This window comes from Daphnia carinata, chromosome 5 (assembly GCF_022539665.2).
Source record: "Daphnia carinata strain CSIRO-1 chromosome 5, CSIRO_AGI_Dcar_HiC_V3, whole genome shotgun sequence".
Lineage (NCBI taxonomy): Eukaryota > Metazoa > Arthropoda > Branchiopoda > Diplostraca > Daphniidae > Daphnia > Daphnia carinata.
Window position 1 is genome coordinate 26,278 of NC_081335.1, and position 13,538 is coordinate 39,815.

The window sequence follows — 13,538 nt, forward strand, 5'->3', positions numbered from 1 at the left end:
ATTTATAAATTCAGAGAAAAAGAAATTAAAAAAAAATAAAGAAATAAATAATCCTTCTTGATATAAATAGTTGTAGCGCTTTCTCTTTTAAATATTCTGTCGGCCTCCCACGCGCTTATTATTTGGAAGAAGAAACTCGTTGGCCAAGCAAGAAGACGACCAAAATGCAATGACAGGAGGTTCAAAAACTTAGAACCACAGCCGATTTCATTTGATTTTCTTTTTACCTTTAGATAGCGATGAGATCGTTCTATTTAAGTGAACGTGTTTCGAAATCGGGCTCACTTTTTTTTTTAAATTCAATTAGTAACCGAAAAGCAGTTTCTCCTAACACGAGCCAGTTGAATTTCTTTTGCACGCGGTTTTTTTGTTGTTGTTTTGTTTTTTTTTGTTTTTTTTTGCGTCTACGTGTGTTTCGAAGAGTAGAAACGTGTTGACTTCACGCGCCGGCAAGTTTATATCTATCTCTCTATTTTTTTTTTTTTTTTTTTTTGTATTCTTTTATAGGGAAAGAAGAGGATGGTAGGCGGGTTTATCACCATTGACTTCGGTATAAATGTCCATCTTTTAAAAAAATGTCCACCGTCTAGTACGGACGTTGAAGTTGCGCAGTTTCCTCTTTCGCTTGGTGTTTGCCGTCCGTCTTCGGCAGCTGCTTGCACGCACAAGAATCCTCAACATCTTGACGAGAGCATCATCATTAGCGTACGTCTCGAATCAATTTCGACAAAGGAATGCTTTCCTTGCCTCTCATCGCCGTCTGTGTCGTGGCCCTTTTCACATCTGCAGGTAAAAAAAAATGAGTCAAAACTTGGATTCCATCAAACGACACGATGACAGTTTACGAAACCTAACGATCGTTTAAACGTAATTATTTCAAAATAAAAAAAATGTGTAGGAATCTTGGAGTCGTTTTCACGTGGCTTACAGGCAGCCGCCATGCACAACATGTATCGACCCCAACAACAACAACAGCAGCAGCAGCAGCAACAGCCCCCGCAAACTACGACAACGACAACGACGGAGCAGACACCTGTCAATAACGTTGCCAATCATTGGCAAATGAACAGCTCGTACACTTACATGGCGACGCTGAGTGGCGCTCAACAACGTGTCGGTAATCAACATCTCTTCAGTAAAACGAATCGAAAAAAAAATGCATATTTAATGGGAGCAATTGTTGGAATGCGCAGATTTATGCGAAGGAAACGTTCTCGTTCCATTATCCCATGTGAAAAATGAATTGGCATTTAAATCGACCCAGTTTCCATTCAAACGATCGGTGCCTCTTTTATGTTCGTGGAACGTCAAGGTAACAAGCCATCGAATTTTTAATTATTCTCAATTATTAAATTCGTCGAACTGGGTAATGACGATGCAACAGGTGGATAACAAGTGCCGTCGCGGTCTAGTCACCATGGTCATTAATGAACGCAGCCGACTGTCGGGTGATAGGAGATGTACCAAAGGATACTATCGCGTTTCGCCATTCATGAAAGAAGCCAAGTAAAACAAAAAAAAAACAAAACAACAAATAATAATTAGCAATAGCCCACTTACTATTTTTAGTTACATACTAATTATGTATTTCCCGAATTATTTATGGAACAGAATATGCGGTCGTATCAACACGGTGCCGGCCTTCCAGTGGTACGTTGAGGATCAACAGCCAGAAAATGTGACCATCACGTTGAAGCATAACGGACTCAACGACGGCTACTCGGAGGGACTCGGTTTTACCCTTTCAGGTGAGCTTTTGGACATTTCAAATTCGCCACAAGATTTTTAATAATTCGTCGTTTCCAATCGTTTTAGGTGAATGTCTGACTGACGCGTCCGACATGACGACGAGTAAAGCAATTAAATCTTATAGTCATTGGCTGCACGAGCTTTCCAAAAGCCAATCGGCATCAACGGGGGCTCTGACGGTAGTCTTGCCGTTTGTTACCTTGCAAGAGATGCCTTTGGAGGGGGGCGTCGCACATGACTCTGCCCATCTGGCAGATGCTTCCAACAGTGAAGCAGAGGTTGCCTTCCAACCGTTGCAAAATGCTACCAACGGTGAACCAGAGACTGCCATCCAGCCATTGCAAAATGCCACCGATGGTGAACAAGCTGCTGCCATCCAGCCATTGCAAAATGCCACCGATGGTGAACAAGCTGCTGCCATCCAGCCATTGCAAAATGCCACCAACGTACCGGACAGCAACACCAATACGACGCATCAAATTGCTGACGGGCCAATATTGCAGGACAATTCTTATCAAACTACGACGCTAACTGTTGGTGGTGTAAATAAAAATGTGTCGGCGGCTGTTCATTTGCCAATGACATTGAACAATGTCACCGAGATGCCCTTAATAGTTGCCCAGACGACCACTGGCCGACCCTCATCGGCGAACGATCGAAACGCACCAGGTTACGCTATCGATTTCAAAGTGCCTGAAGACGATAGTGAAATGCCTTGGCTGATTGTCGAGTCTCTCAAACCCAAACCTTCACTTATGAAAATGTATCCAGACGTCCACAGTCGTCGACCCATGATCAAACGGCCGGTCACGCCAGTGTCTCATGCTAATCATCCCGACATCCCATGGCTCATTTTAAAGTCGCCCGATTCGAATCCATCGATCCCAGCCAGCCGCCCGCCGACTACCAACAGTCCTTCACCTACGCTTGCACCAATCAGACGACGTCCTTTGCCCACGACAGCCTATCCTTTGAGAACCCATGGCTGGCCAATGCGCCATTCTGCCCGTCCTAGCAATAGACTGTCTTCCTTTATTCGGCCACAGAGACCGAAACGTCCCGTCCGTCCAACGACTTCTGTCGATAACGAGGGCATTCCGTGGCTTATCCTGAAATCTCCCGACCCTAGTCCGTCATCGTTGGAAATGATTCATTACCCGAAAACTCCAACTACAAATGAACTTGATTCCAATGAGGACGACCGATCCTCTAATTATTTCTATTCGAGAGCTTAATGTGCTCGTATTGAACTGAAACCAACGTCATTCGACACGAACCCAAATTGAGAAAAAAATGGAAATGCTATTATATTAAGCTTATATTTAAGTTATCCAGTTTCTTGTTGTATTGAACTGCTGTTCTAACTTGCACTTTTTTCCCCCCAAAATTTTGTTATAGGTGATGCAAAAATCGAAATTTAATGATAAATGTATGCATTGACTTGTCATGCATCTGTTGACAAATGCACATAGATAGCAAGTATTAAAAGCTGAACAAGCATGCCGTTTCCAACTGCGTATGAAAGAAAGCCATAGGAAAATGGATGCTTCGTTTGGGAAGATGTCGATTGGATGTTGCCACGAATTGGGTCTTGGAGTGAAATGGAAAAAAAAAAGAAAAAAGAAAGAAAATTCTAGGCCACCCGACCTGGATAATATGTTGACACACTTTATTTTATGGCTGCTGGAAATCGATGGCTAATTGAGATTGACCCACTTTGGATTTCAGTCAACTGCAAATGCAATCAACACTTCCTTAATGCTTTCTCCTTGTTACGACTGTCGGTACGATTGGCTTCAACTGTATGGCACACGACTATATAGAAACTTGCCAGCGTTACGCTCGAACGGTTGAGCCACTAATTCCCTAATCTGAACAGGTTGTTTTCGTGACTTGCCCGGCTTACTTGCGTGTCCCTTCTTTTATTAAAGTTTATTTTTTTGCCATCAAGTTGTTTTGGAACATTTGGCCAACCAGACAGCAAACATTTTATTTGTTCTTTATTGTTTGTTGAAAGGTAAGATGACAGTCGTTCAACTTTCCCTTTTAAAATCTCATTTGCCTCTATTTTTATTTATTTTTTTTTTTTTTATTTTTTTTTTTTTTTTCCATTGTTTCTAGACATTTTGAAAATGCGCAGACCGTTAAAAATGTTATTCTTCGACCTGTGGATTGGTGTCTCCTTTGCTTCAGCAGGTAAACAAATTTCAACACATCTACTATTGCAATCCAATCGAAACGAAAAAGGTTTTTGTTATTTGGCTCGTGTTCTATCATCGTCTATTGAGACAGGCATTATCGACTCATTCATCCTCGGATTGCATTCCGTTTCTGCTGCCACGGCGATCAACGGCCAGCAACAACAACAAACATCGTCGCAGTCACTTTCAGCTGACCAGATTGGGAATGACAACGCGTCCGGTTATGCACGTACCAACAGTTCGTCAGTTTTCGTTCCCACTGCAGACGGCGGTCAACTTCGTGTAGGTACGGTCCTCTTCGTTTTTGTATTGTGATTTGCATTGAACGGGCTCTATAATGCCTTTCATTGAATGGCAGATTTGTGCGAGGGGGACATTGTTGTTCCTTTGTCTTTCGATGTCAAAAAGGAGATGGTCTTCAAATCGAGCAATTTTCCATTCAAACGTTCGACGCCCGTCATTTGTTCGTGGAACGTCAGGGTAAGTTCTACGAGTCGAAAAAAAAAATGTTCCATTGCCGAGTTTGCATTGAACCGTGAACGATCTTTAAGGCGACCACCAATTGCCGTCGTGGACTGGTCACGATGACGATCAACGAACGCAGTCGGCTGGCAGATGTCGATGGTTGTCGCAACGGATACTACACCGTGTCGCCGTTCATGGAAGACGCCAAGTAAGTCTGCTGTAAATACCGAACGAGTTCACATCTGTAATTCTTGGTTCGACTAGAATCTGTGGCCGTATCAACACCGTCCCCGTTTTTCGTTGGTACGTCGAACACGAACATCCAGAAAACGTAACGATTACGTTGAGGCACATCGGTCTCCATGACGGCTACTCTGAAGGACTCAGTTTTAACCTTTCAGGTATTTTGAATATCAAAACAGAATCGATTTCTTACCACTTCTCATTGGAAACAACAGGTGATTGTCTGCCCAACAGGGATGACACGACTATTAGCAAGGCCTGGGAATCGTATGGCACTTGGCTCCAACAGCTGTCCGAGATGCAGTGGACAACAGCAGGCGGACCTACGGTGGTCTTACCGTGGGTTTCGACCACTCAGCCAACCTTTTCAAATGATTCAACAACACCCCTTCTGAATAATGAGACCGTTGTTGTGACTGTTACGACTGCCTCGCCGCCAGATGTCACCACCACCCTTTCGCCACAGACTGCGGAGAGTAGCACTACGATTAGCACGAATCTGGAGATTAACCTTCAATCCAACGTTTCGAATACTTCCTCGTTGCCGATGGTAGATCTTCCACGAGAGAACGTTACTTCTCTTGTCTATCCGATATTGAATTCCAGTGAGGTTCTTCCATCAGCCCAACCTACGACACAGCAACCCTCGCAATACCAACAGACCACTGATGTTCCTGTGGACTTGGCTACTGAAGACCATGGCGACATTCCGTGGCTCATTTTGAAACCTCTCGGTGAGTCATTAGCGGAATTGCATCCAACTTCAAGCCATCGCCCGTCTTCAACGAAAGTTCATCCAACTCCAAGCCCCCGCCCGTCATCAACGAAAAGACCGACTACCGTAAAGCCTGGAGTTGTTGTTATTCCAGCCGACGTTCTTCCGAATAACATTCACCCAGTTAAACACGTTCATAACACTGAATCCGAGATGCCCTGGCTCGTATTGAAGACTCCCGATCGAAACCAAGTATCTGTGGAACTTTATGCATCAAAGAACAAGCCATCGGATCAACTTGATGTTGTTAAAGAAGATGCGATTCCTTTTTATGACTACGATGAATCCGCCGATTCTTCGGAGAATGACTCTGAATTGTTTTTAGACCTGGACGCTGATCCCGAGGTAAACTTCTCATTGGAAAGACCCGAAACGATTGCATCGTACCTTGGAGGATATGACCTAGATGAACGTCAACATCATGGTCCAAAAGTTCCAACTGCTGAAAATGGAAATGCGATTCCGTGGCTCATTTTGAAAAATCGCGATCCTTCATCTTCGTCGAAACATGACTTGCCATTCACTCCGAATTCTCCTACGGACGTCCAACCACCTGCTTTTGACGTTTCGAGAGCTCCGTCGATGACATCTCAATCCTCCCTTCGCAAGAGCCATCTATCGAGCACCGAGAAAACATTAGTGGATCGTGCCTCTGCGTCGTCTGCTTCGATTGGGACGAAGTTGGCAGAGTCCTCAGACCAGCCAGTCGACGTAAGCAACTCGGTGCAGTCGGCCCTCGATGAACCGGTGGTAACTATGAACCGTCTGGACGATAAACAGATCACCGAGTCACCGGCAAGTACAACACCTAATCCTACAAATGTCCAACCGGTTTTTCTGAGTCGCAACCCTTTATTGGCATTTGACGATTAACTGTACACCCCGAGGCGAACAAATACTTGATTAATTGATGCCCACTTTTTAGACACCAAATAGTTCAATAAACCCTACCATTTTCCAAGCACAAAAATAAAGCCAGCGTTAATGTGAGATACGTTTTCTTTTAAATGAGGGAAGTGAAACTGTTAATCATTTTATTGAATGGACTAATAGTGAATTTGTAGTGAAAATTGCAGTTTTCCAATAGGGAGGGTGTTTCGCGTGAGACTTTCACCGGACGCCAAAATAACCTACATGTTTTCAGTTTAATAACTGAAAACAAACAAGACTGAAATCTAGGGCTTCTTCGTGTGATGTGGCGCAAACTATTTAACGACTAGGGTCTGATCGTTAATTGTAAAACGGCCCAGTTGTTCAATGCGGGACAACAATCGAGACCACAACAAAAAAATGGTGAGTATCATCAGACTCGTATTATCTCATCTCACCACTCTACTTTCTTTTCTCTTTTTTGTTTTTTTTTCTTTTTAATTCATCTTAGAACAGTACGCAGTCGTGTACGTGTTGAAGGCGAGGAGACATCGCGCAGAACTAGAAAGGCGTTGGCGTCACAGACGAGTAGATGAGAAGTCACCGAGTCAACGAGGAAAGCCATATCATTCGTGTGAATCGTCTTGTTTTGTGTGCCCGTATCCACTCGTCGAGCAAAACTGCAAACAAGGAGAGAGAGAGAAAAAAAAGGGCAATAGCTGGCAATTCGGTGTGGCCTGCAGTCTCTGTCCAGCCTCCGTAGCCATTGAATAAAAAAAACTTCAACTGCCGGCCGGCCATCAGTTTTTTTTTACTTCACGCAAACGGATCCCTTTTTTAACGGTGAGTCTACTGGCGCTTCTTCAATCAATGGCAGCAAGATTGTTTTTTTTGTTTTTTTTTTCAAACGGATTCAATCATTTCCCATTTTCATCCCATAGCCAAAAATGCGCCAATGCAGTCTCCTCTCGGCCTTAATAGGCCTTTGCATCTTTATCTCTTTTACTTCAGCAGGTACCAAACGCTGTCAAGTGGACCAAAGATTGTAGATCTTTTCGATTGATATTAATCGTGATTCCTTCTGTTTTCTGGGGGGTTGTGATTAAAAATGTCAACAGGTGTTTTAGACTCGCTTTCCAAGAAGAAGAAATCGCCATCGAAATTGATAACCGGCCATAGGGAATGGCCTTCCAACAGCTCATCAACGGTCGTGCCAACTGCTGACGGCGGTCAACTCATAGTTGGTATAAACCAAGTGAATCCTTTCAGAGTTTTTTTGTTTTTTTTTCCCGAACATTCGAGTGTAGTCTCATTAGAAAATCTTTAAATTAAAATTTCTACAAATTGTTGAATCATATTCCTTCGTGGCAGACATGTGTGAGGCAAACGTTGTCATCCCCTTGACTTCACAACGCACGGCCAAGCGGAATTTCACCGTCAAATCGACGCAGTTTCCGTTCAAACGCTCAACGCCTCTCATCTGCTCTTGGAATGTCAAGGTGAACATTTCAAAAGCTATTAAATAAATGAAATAAAAATCAATGGCAATTATTACAGGTGGGTAAGAGCTGTCGTCGTGGTCTAGTCACCATGTCCATCCACGAACGGAGTCGATTGGCTGGAGACCAAGGATGTCTTAACGGGTATTACAGCGTCTCTCCCATCATGGATGACATCAAGTACGTGCGTGTTTATACAAAATCCGACTGAATAATAATTTATTTAATGTAACGCATTGAATGGAAAATGTAGAATTTGTGGGCGTGTCAATTTCATCCCGGCCTTGCAGTGGTACGTCGAAGACCAACAGCCCGAAGTCACCATTAATTTGAAACACGCCGGACTCAGCGATGGCTACTCTGAAGGTTTGGCCTTCACCTTGTCTGGTAAGAATCACATGAAATATTGTGAAAGAAATCATTACCGTTCATTTAATAGGTGAATGCCTCAATGAGGAATCGGACATGACGAAGAGCAAAGCATCTAAAAAATATAATCATTGGCTGCAACAAGTTGCCGACCAATCGTTAAAGTTTGGCGTTCCTACCATCGCCTTACCGGACGGACTCGATTTGGAGAGCATTCTAGATGACTCTGAAACGGACGATGCAGATGAATCGGTCGACCTGTCGACGACGACAATGGCCCCCAATGTGACGGAGAACAAACCACCCAAGAAAAATGGTTTGGATTTCGATCTGGAGACGCCGTGGCATCTGTTGAAAAACAAATCTGCGCCCGCTACAACCGCATCACCGGTGAGCAACGTGACTACCCGAACACCCCAGCCACCGGCTGTTAACACCACTAGCTCAGAGCCCCACCCAATCATTCACCTGACATACCAAACGCTTAATCAGACCATTCCATTAACGACTGCCCCAAAGAAGGTCTTCATTCCCACGAAATCCCCTGCCAAACCAACTGCTTTTACCGATTTGTTCAATCTCGAAACTCCTTGGCATGTCCTTAAAAATCAGTCGTTGATGGCGTCAGTGGCACCCTCAAAAAAAAATAGCACAAACTCGTCCAATGCTCAAACGGTAGAATTAGTCTTGTGGACTTGAATTTGACATGATCTTTTATTATTAACCGTCTTCTCTAAAAAAAAAAAAAAAAAAAAAAAATACTTTAATTGCATAGAATTTATTTAAACTTTTACGACCAACCAATCGCTCGAGTGTTAGTTGGCCTAGTTATTGATTGTTGGCATAAAATTATCGTTCATTAGCGATTGCGAAGGTGAAATATCAAAAGCAATAAACACAATAATGAATTACCCCATCAATTGTAATAATGATGCTGCCAAGAAAAGAAGAAAAAAAAGCCACGAGGATATTTGTTATCCTGATCCAGTTGAGTATTTATGGCGTTGATGATGTTCTTGAAATCCGTTTTAACGTTTGGCTGCTCGCTATGAAGGCATCGTAACGAGCGAGAGAACATTGGCAGATAGTAAACCTATTTATTGTCGACGTGTCTCTTTCTCACGGTGTTCTTTACGTCGTGAATGGCGGGATGAACGGGAAACACGCGTCGCCATGCGTGTCATCATCCTGACTCAATGGCCCGTCACGTGAAAACAACAAAATCGAGGACATTATCGGTTATAAATAGTCGTTTGGTTTCTGTTTTTTTTTCTTTTCAATACGGTGTTTTTTTTGTGTGTGAGCCAATAGCTACGTCAGGTGTCTTCACCAACACTCTAGGAAATAAGCCCGTTACGCGTTGTTTTCCTCGTCCAGTCTTCATCCAGCCTCTTGAGCACTTGTGTCACCAAGTACAGAGATCATCAGTCTCTCTTCATTTGGATTTTTTGTCGGCTGCAATTCGCAACAGTTCTTAAGGTCAGTTTTACTTTGATGAAACTCTTGTGTCTAGTGAAAGTCTCATTCGCTTTGTTTCTACAGATCAGTTGAAATGCGTCAGCCATCACTCGTGCAGACCTTGTTCCTCCTTGGTTTCGTCTGCTCCTTCACGTCTGCAGGTATGACAACCATAACCAGTGAAAACCGTATTCACAGTTCATGCCTTTTGACTAATCCCCCCCCCCCCAAAAAAAAAAAATGAAAGGAATCTTCAAACGTATTCAGCAAATTCCGAATCCTATTTCATCTTTCCTGCTCGGTTGGAAGGAGGCGAATGGTACCAACACGGGTGATGATGAAATCGAAGTGGAAAGCTTGTTGCCTCCACCACTGCCTCCCGTCCTTCCCAACGTGACCAATTATTCGCATTACAAGTCGGAAGGACTCACCGTCAGTTCGACGGTTGTCGTACCCACTGCAGCCGGCGGCCATCGCAATGTAGGTAAACATACAAGATATCCAACGTTCGTTTATCGAATATAAATTTGAGGCTCGTACGTTATCGAATGCTACAGACAAATGCTTTCAAATATCAATGCATTTTTGTAACAGACTTGTGCGAAGGCAACATCCTCGTTCCATTGTCCAACGACCGTAATACGTTGATTGAAGAGACTTTCAAATCGACGAAATTTCCTTACGAACGTTCCACTCCTCTCATCTGTTCCTGGAATGTCAGGGTATAACGATCATGTAACACAATCTTCTTCTTCGATGTAATTCACCTGTTTTATTATGTTCAGGTGAGTGACAACTGTCGTCGCGGTTTAGTTACGATGACCATCAACAAACGCAGTCGATTAGCTGAAGTGGAAGGATGCACCAAAGGATATTATCGAGTCTCACCCTTCATGAAAGAAGCCAAGTAAAAATAACATCCAATGACATCCAAATGTGCTGGTTTATTTCATTTTTTGGTGGGGGAGATAGAATCTGTGGACGTATCGAAACCGTACCGGCCTTCCAGTGGTACGTCGAAGATCAACAACCCGAAAATGTCACCATCAGTCTGAGACATGTCGGACTCAACGACGGCTACTGGGAGGGATTGTCTTTCACCTTATCAGGTCAGTCCTCCTTTATTATTTCAACTGGAAGAAACAGGATCCCGGTATGTAAACGTCTCCCTTTGATTGTTGACCGTGAATGACAGGTGAATGTCTTCCCAACAAATCCGATTTATCCATCAGCAAAGCTGTGAAATCCTATAGCAATTGGCTGCATCAGCTTTCCAGGGAATCTGAAGCACTCGACCTTGTGGTGGTGACGCAATAACAGCTAATTGTTCGCATTCAACTTGACCATCAAACGCGTGCACAAAAAAAGGGGGCGGATATCACTCTGACGCAACCTTCATGAAGGTCTTCATTATACGCCCCATTTCGGTTTAGAAACATCAAAAAAAGTTTATTGTAGGGAGGGGGCATCATTTATTTATGTGGTCCATGTAAACCTAATGTTATTTATGTATTTGTCTGACATAACTTATTATACGTTGGCATGTAAACGTTTGTTTTTCCAATAAACAAGAGGGAAAATGGCACCTGGACAGATCGTTAAGTGAAGTGTCTAAGCAACGTTCTGCCTAATTCAACAGATTCGGTGACTGTGGCGAGATAAATATAAACTGCAATCCACCGCAATTTAAGCTAATGTATAGGTGAGGATAATATTAAAAGATACTGTACACACACGTAGTTTTTAGTCGTCTAAAGTTCAAGGCGTTCTCATGCAAAATGGGCTGCTGAAACCGGTGGTGAAGCAGACCTTATCGATGCAGACCCTCAAACGGACAAGTTTCAAGTTGATCACACACAGTTGCAATGGGTGACAAATTCTTTTGCTCGTTTTTATAGTTTGACCAACTAAACAAAATCCACGGATGGCCGAACATCTTTTGCGGTTGATACAGCAAAGGAGGCACCCATCTACGGTTGATGTCCTATTTACTACTATATCAAGTCAGCTACACAGTTAAGAGGTAAAACGACGCTTTTTCATGGGTGTTGCAAACAAAACGTGAGAACAACACGCCATCAGCTTATCGTGTTGTGTGAATTTGTTTCTTTGCAGTGGGGAAAAAAAGGACTTTACTTGATGGCCGACAATTGCAGTCTTCACTCAGCTTCCATAGCATTGAAATCGCATTTACAGTGACTTCTCCAATTAAATACAAAACAAGAAGAATGCGTCGACCATTGCTCGTCTGGTTGTTGACACTTTTCGCTGTCGTCTCCTTCACGTCTGCAGGTGAATAACTTATTAAAATATTTATATTTGGTGTACAACTATTGAATGACTCTTTGTGAAATGCATGACAGGAATAATGCAGCACGTTCCTCGAATTCCGAATCTATTCACCTATTTCTTCCAGGGATTGAGAGAGGCCAACAAGACTGAAACAAAACAACCTGCTGCACCTGTCACTCCTTTTCTACTTGGACTTCAGGAAGGATCTCAAAGCGAGATTGAGAGCACCACATTACCACCCATTCTTCCCAGTGTGTTCAACTCGTATTACAACATGGAAGGCGAAACCATCAGTTCATCCATTACTTTGCCTTCTTCAGGAAACGGTGGTCAACGACGTGTCGGTAAATTTCAAGCTAAAACATCGCCTTGAAAACTGTGAAAACTTAAAGAGTTCTCTGTTTTCACTTGTTTCAGATTTGTGTGAAGGTGACATTGTTGTTCCACTGTCAAACGATCGTAATACCTTGATTGAGCAAACTTACAAGTCGACAAAGTTCCCCTACGAACGGTCCAATCCCCTCGTCTGCACTTGGAAAGTCAAGGTACATTTCAATTTTGTTTGTTTTATACAACCATGTTAACTGGACTGTTAATAACGCAATGGCAGGTAACGGACAACTGCCGTCGAGGTGTTGTGACGATGAGAATTAACAAACGTAGTCGACTGGCTGACGTGGAGGGATGCACCAAAGGATACTATCGTGTTTCACCTTTTATGAAAGAAACAAAGTACTACTACATATTGCATTCAGTACTAAAAATTGTATTGTTGATTAAATCTCTTATCCCAAAAAGAATCTGTGGACGTATCGAGACACTTCCCCCCTTCCAGTGGTATGTCGAAGACCAACAGCCTGACGATGTCAGTATTGTTTTGAAACATGCCGGACTCAACGACGGCTATTGGGAGGGATTATCTTATACTTTGTCAGGTAACTTAAAATGATTAAACATGCAACTGAGTATCAGCCAATTAAAATTCCTAATTGTTTTATTAACAATTAGGTGAATGCCTTCCTAATGAGTCAAACATGACAAGCAGCCAAGCCTTGAAAACATACGACAATTGGATGCAAAAGATTATGAAGGAATCTGAAACTGTAGATCTTACAGTCGCTTAAGAAAGAATGAAGATTTTTTAAAGAAAAAGAATGGACTCCTGCATCATAAAATGCAGCACCTCTTGGGCAGCCGGCGTAGTCTCATCTGCATTTTTGATTCCAGCCAATGCAACAGGCATTTATGTACTGCATATTGAATGATTATTTATTGAATTGCCTATTTCTTTTCATGCTGAATAAATGAATGAAAAAAAAAACGATTAGACGTTTAGCCCAGATCATTTCCTGAAATTCACGAACAGATTTTTTGTTGTTGCTATCCACCGTTAGGACGATCATTAGTGCAAAGCGTGAAAGATGAGCCAGAAGAAACGACGTAAAAAGAAGACGGAAGAAAACTATTTTGATCGTCCTATTTTTTTTTCGAGGGTGACGTTCGTTTTTCCTCTATTTTATAGCCACCAATTTGGTTGTAGAAACTATTACAATTTTTCCACAAGCATTCGAGAAAATTCAGGAAATTTCGCAGCAAGGAAACGTAGAAACGTTAACC

General features: G+C 42.7%; 4 protein-coding genes across 8 annotated transcripts; all 4 read left to right on the forward strand.

Moving 5' to 3' along the window:
• Nucleotides 1-630: 630 nt before the first annotated feature.
• On the forward strand, nucleotides 631-3,122 carry LOC130696552 (uncharacterized). 2 transcript variants are annotated; one of them, XM_059495437.1, is made up of 7 exons: nucleotides 631-789; nucleotides 899-1,117; nucleotides 1,194-1,312; nucleotides 1,385-1,506; nucleotides 1,612-1,748; nucleotides 1,816-2,027; nucleotides 2,073-3,121. In XM_059495437.1, exons 1-7 carry the CDS (start codon nucleotides 735-737, stop codon nucleotides 2,982-2,984), a joined length of 1,776 nt encoding a protein of 591 aa, XP_059351420.1. In that variant the 5' UTR covers nucleotides 631-734; the 3' UTR covers nucleotides 2,985-3,121. The 2 variants fall into 2 exon arrangements, with proteins under 2 accessions (XP_059351420.1, XP_057375618.1); XM_057519635.2 differs by having other exon boundaries at nucleotides 1,816-3,122.
• A 458-nt stretch (nucleotides 3,123-3,580) lies between these two features.
• Nucleotides 3,581-9,080, forward strand: LOC130696549 (uncharacterized). 4 transcript variants are annotated; one of them, XR_009421049.1, is made up of 9 exons: nucleotides 3,581-3,628; nucleotides 3,701-3,766; nucleotides 3,871-3,945; nucleotides 4,042-4,236; nucleotides 4,309-4,430; nucleotides 4,502-4,623; nucleotides 4,680-4,816; nucleotides 4,874-6,726; nucleotides 6,815-7,140. XR_009421049.1 is itself a non-coding variant. In XM_057519632.2 (8 exons), the coding sequence occupies exons 3-8, from the start codon at nucleotides 7,251-7,253 to the stop codon at nucleotides 8,868-8,870; spliced, it is 1,206 nt and encodes a 401-aa protein (XP_057375615.1). In that variant the 5' UTR covers nucleotides 6,354-6,726; nucleotides 6,815-7,146; nucleotides 7,245-7,250; the 3' UTR covers nucleotides 8,871-9,080. The 4 variants fall into 4 exon arrangements, 1 of the variants encoding a protein (XP_057375615.1); XR_009002669.2 differs by having other exon boundaries at nucleotides 3,590-3,766; XR_009421050.1 differs by having other exon boundaries at nucleotides 3,590-3,766; nucleotides 6,820-7,140.
• Nucleotides 9,081-9,480: 400 nt separating this feature from the next.
• On the forward strand, nucleotides 9,481-11,220 carry LOC130696558 (uncharacterized). The gene is made up of 7 exons (XM_057519642.2): nucleotides 9,481-9,650; nucleotides 9,714-9,790; nucleotides 9,877-10,113; nucleotides 10,224-10,351; nucleotides 10,415-10,536; nucleotides 10,602-10,738; nucleotides 10,825-11,220. Exons 2-7 carry the CDS (start codon nucleotides 9,724-9,726, stop codon nucleotides 10,944-10,946), a joined length of 813 nt encoding a protein of 270 aa, XP_057375625.1. The 5' UTR covers nucleotides 9,481-9,650; nucleotides 9,714-9,723; the 3' UTR covers nucleotides 10,947-11,220.
• A 542-nt stretch (nucleotides 11,221-11,762) lies between these two features.
• LOC130696557 (uncharacterized) lies at nucleotides 11,763-13,171 on the forward strand. The gene is made up of 6 exons (XM_057519641.2): nucleotides 11,763-11,921; nucleotides 11,993-12,265; nucleotides 12,339-12,466; nucleotides 12,532-12,653; nucleotides 12,720-12,856; nucleotides 12,930-13,171. Exons 1-6 carry the CDS (start codon nucleotides 11,858-11,860, stop codon nucleotides 13,043-13,045), a joined length of 840 nt encoding a protein of 279 aa, XP_057375624.1. The 5' UTR covers nucleotides 11,763-11,857; the 3' UTR covers nucleotides 13,046-13,171.
• Nucleotides 13,172-13,538: the final 367 nt, after the last annotated feature.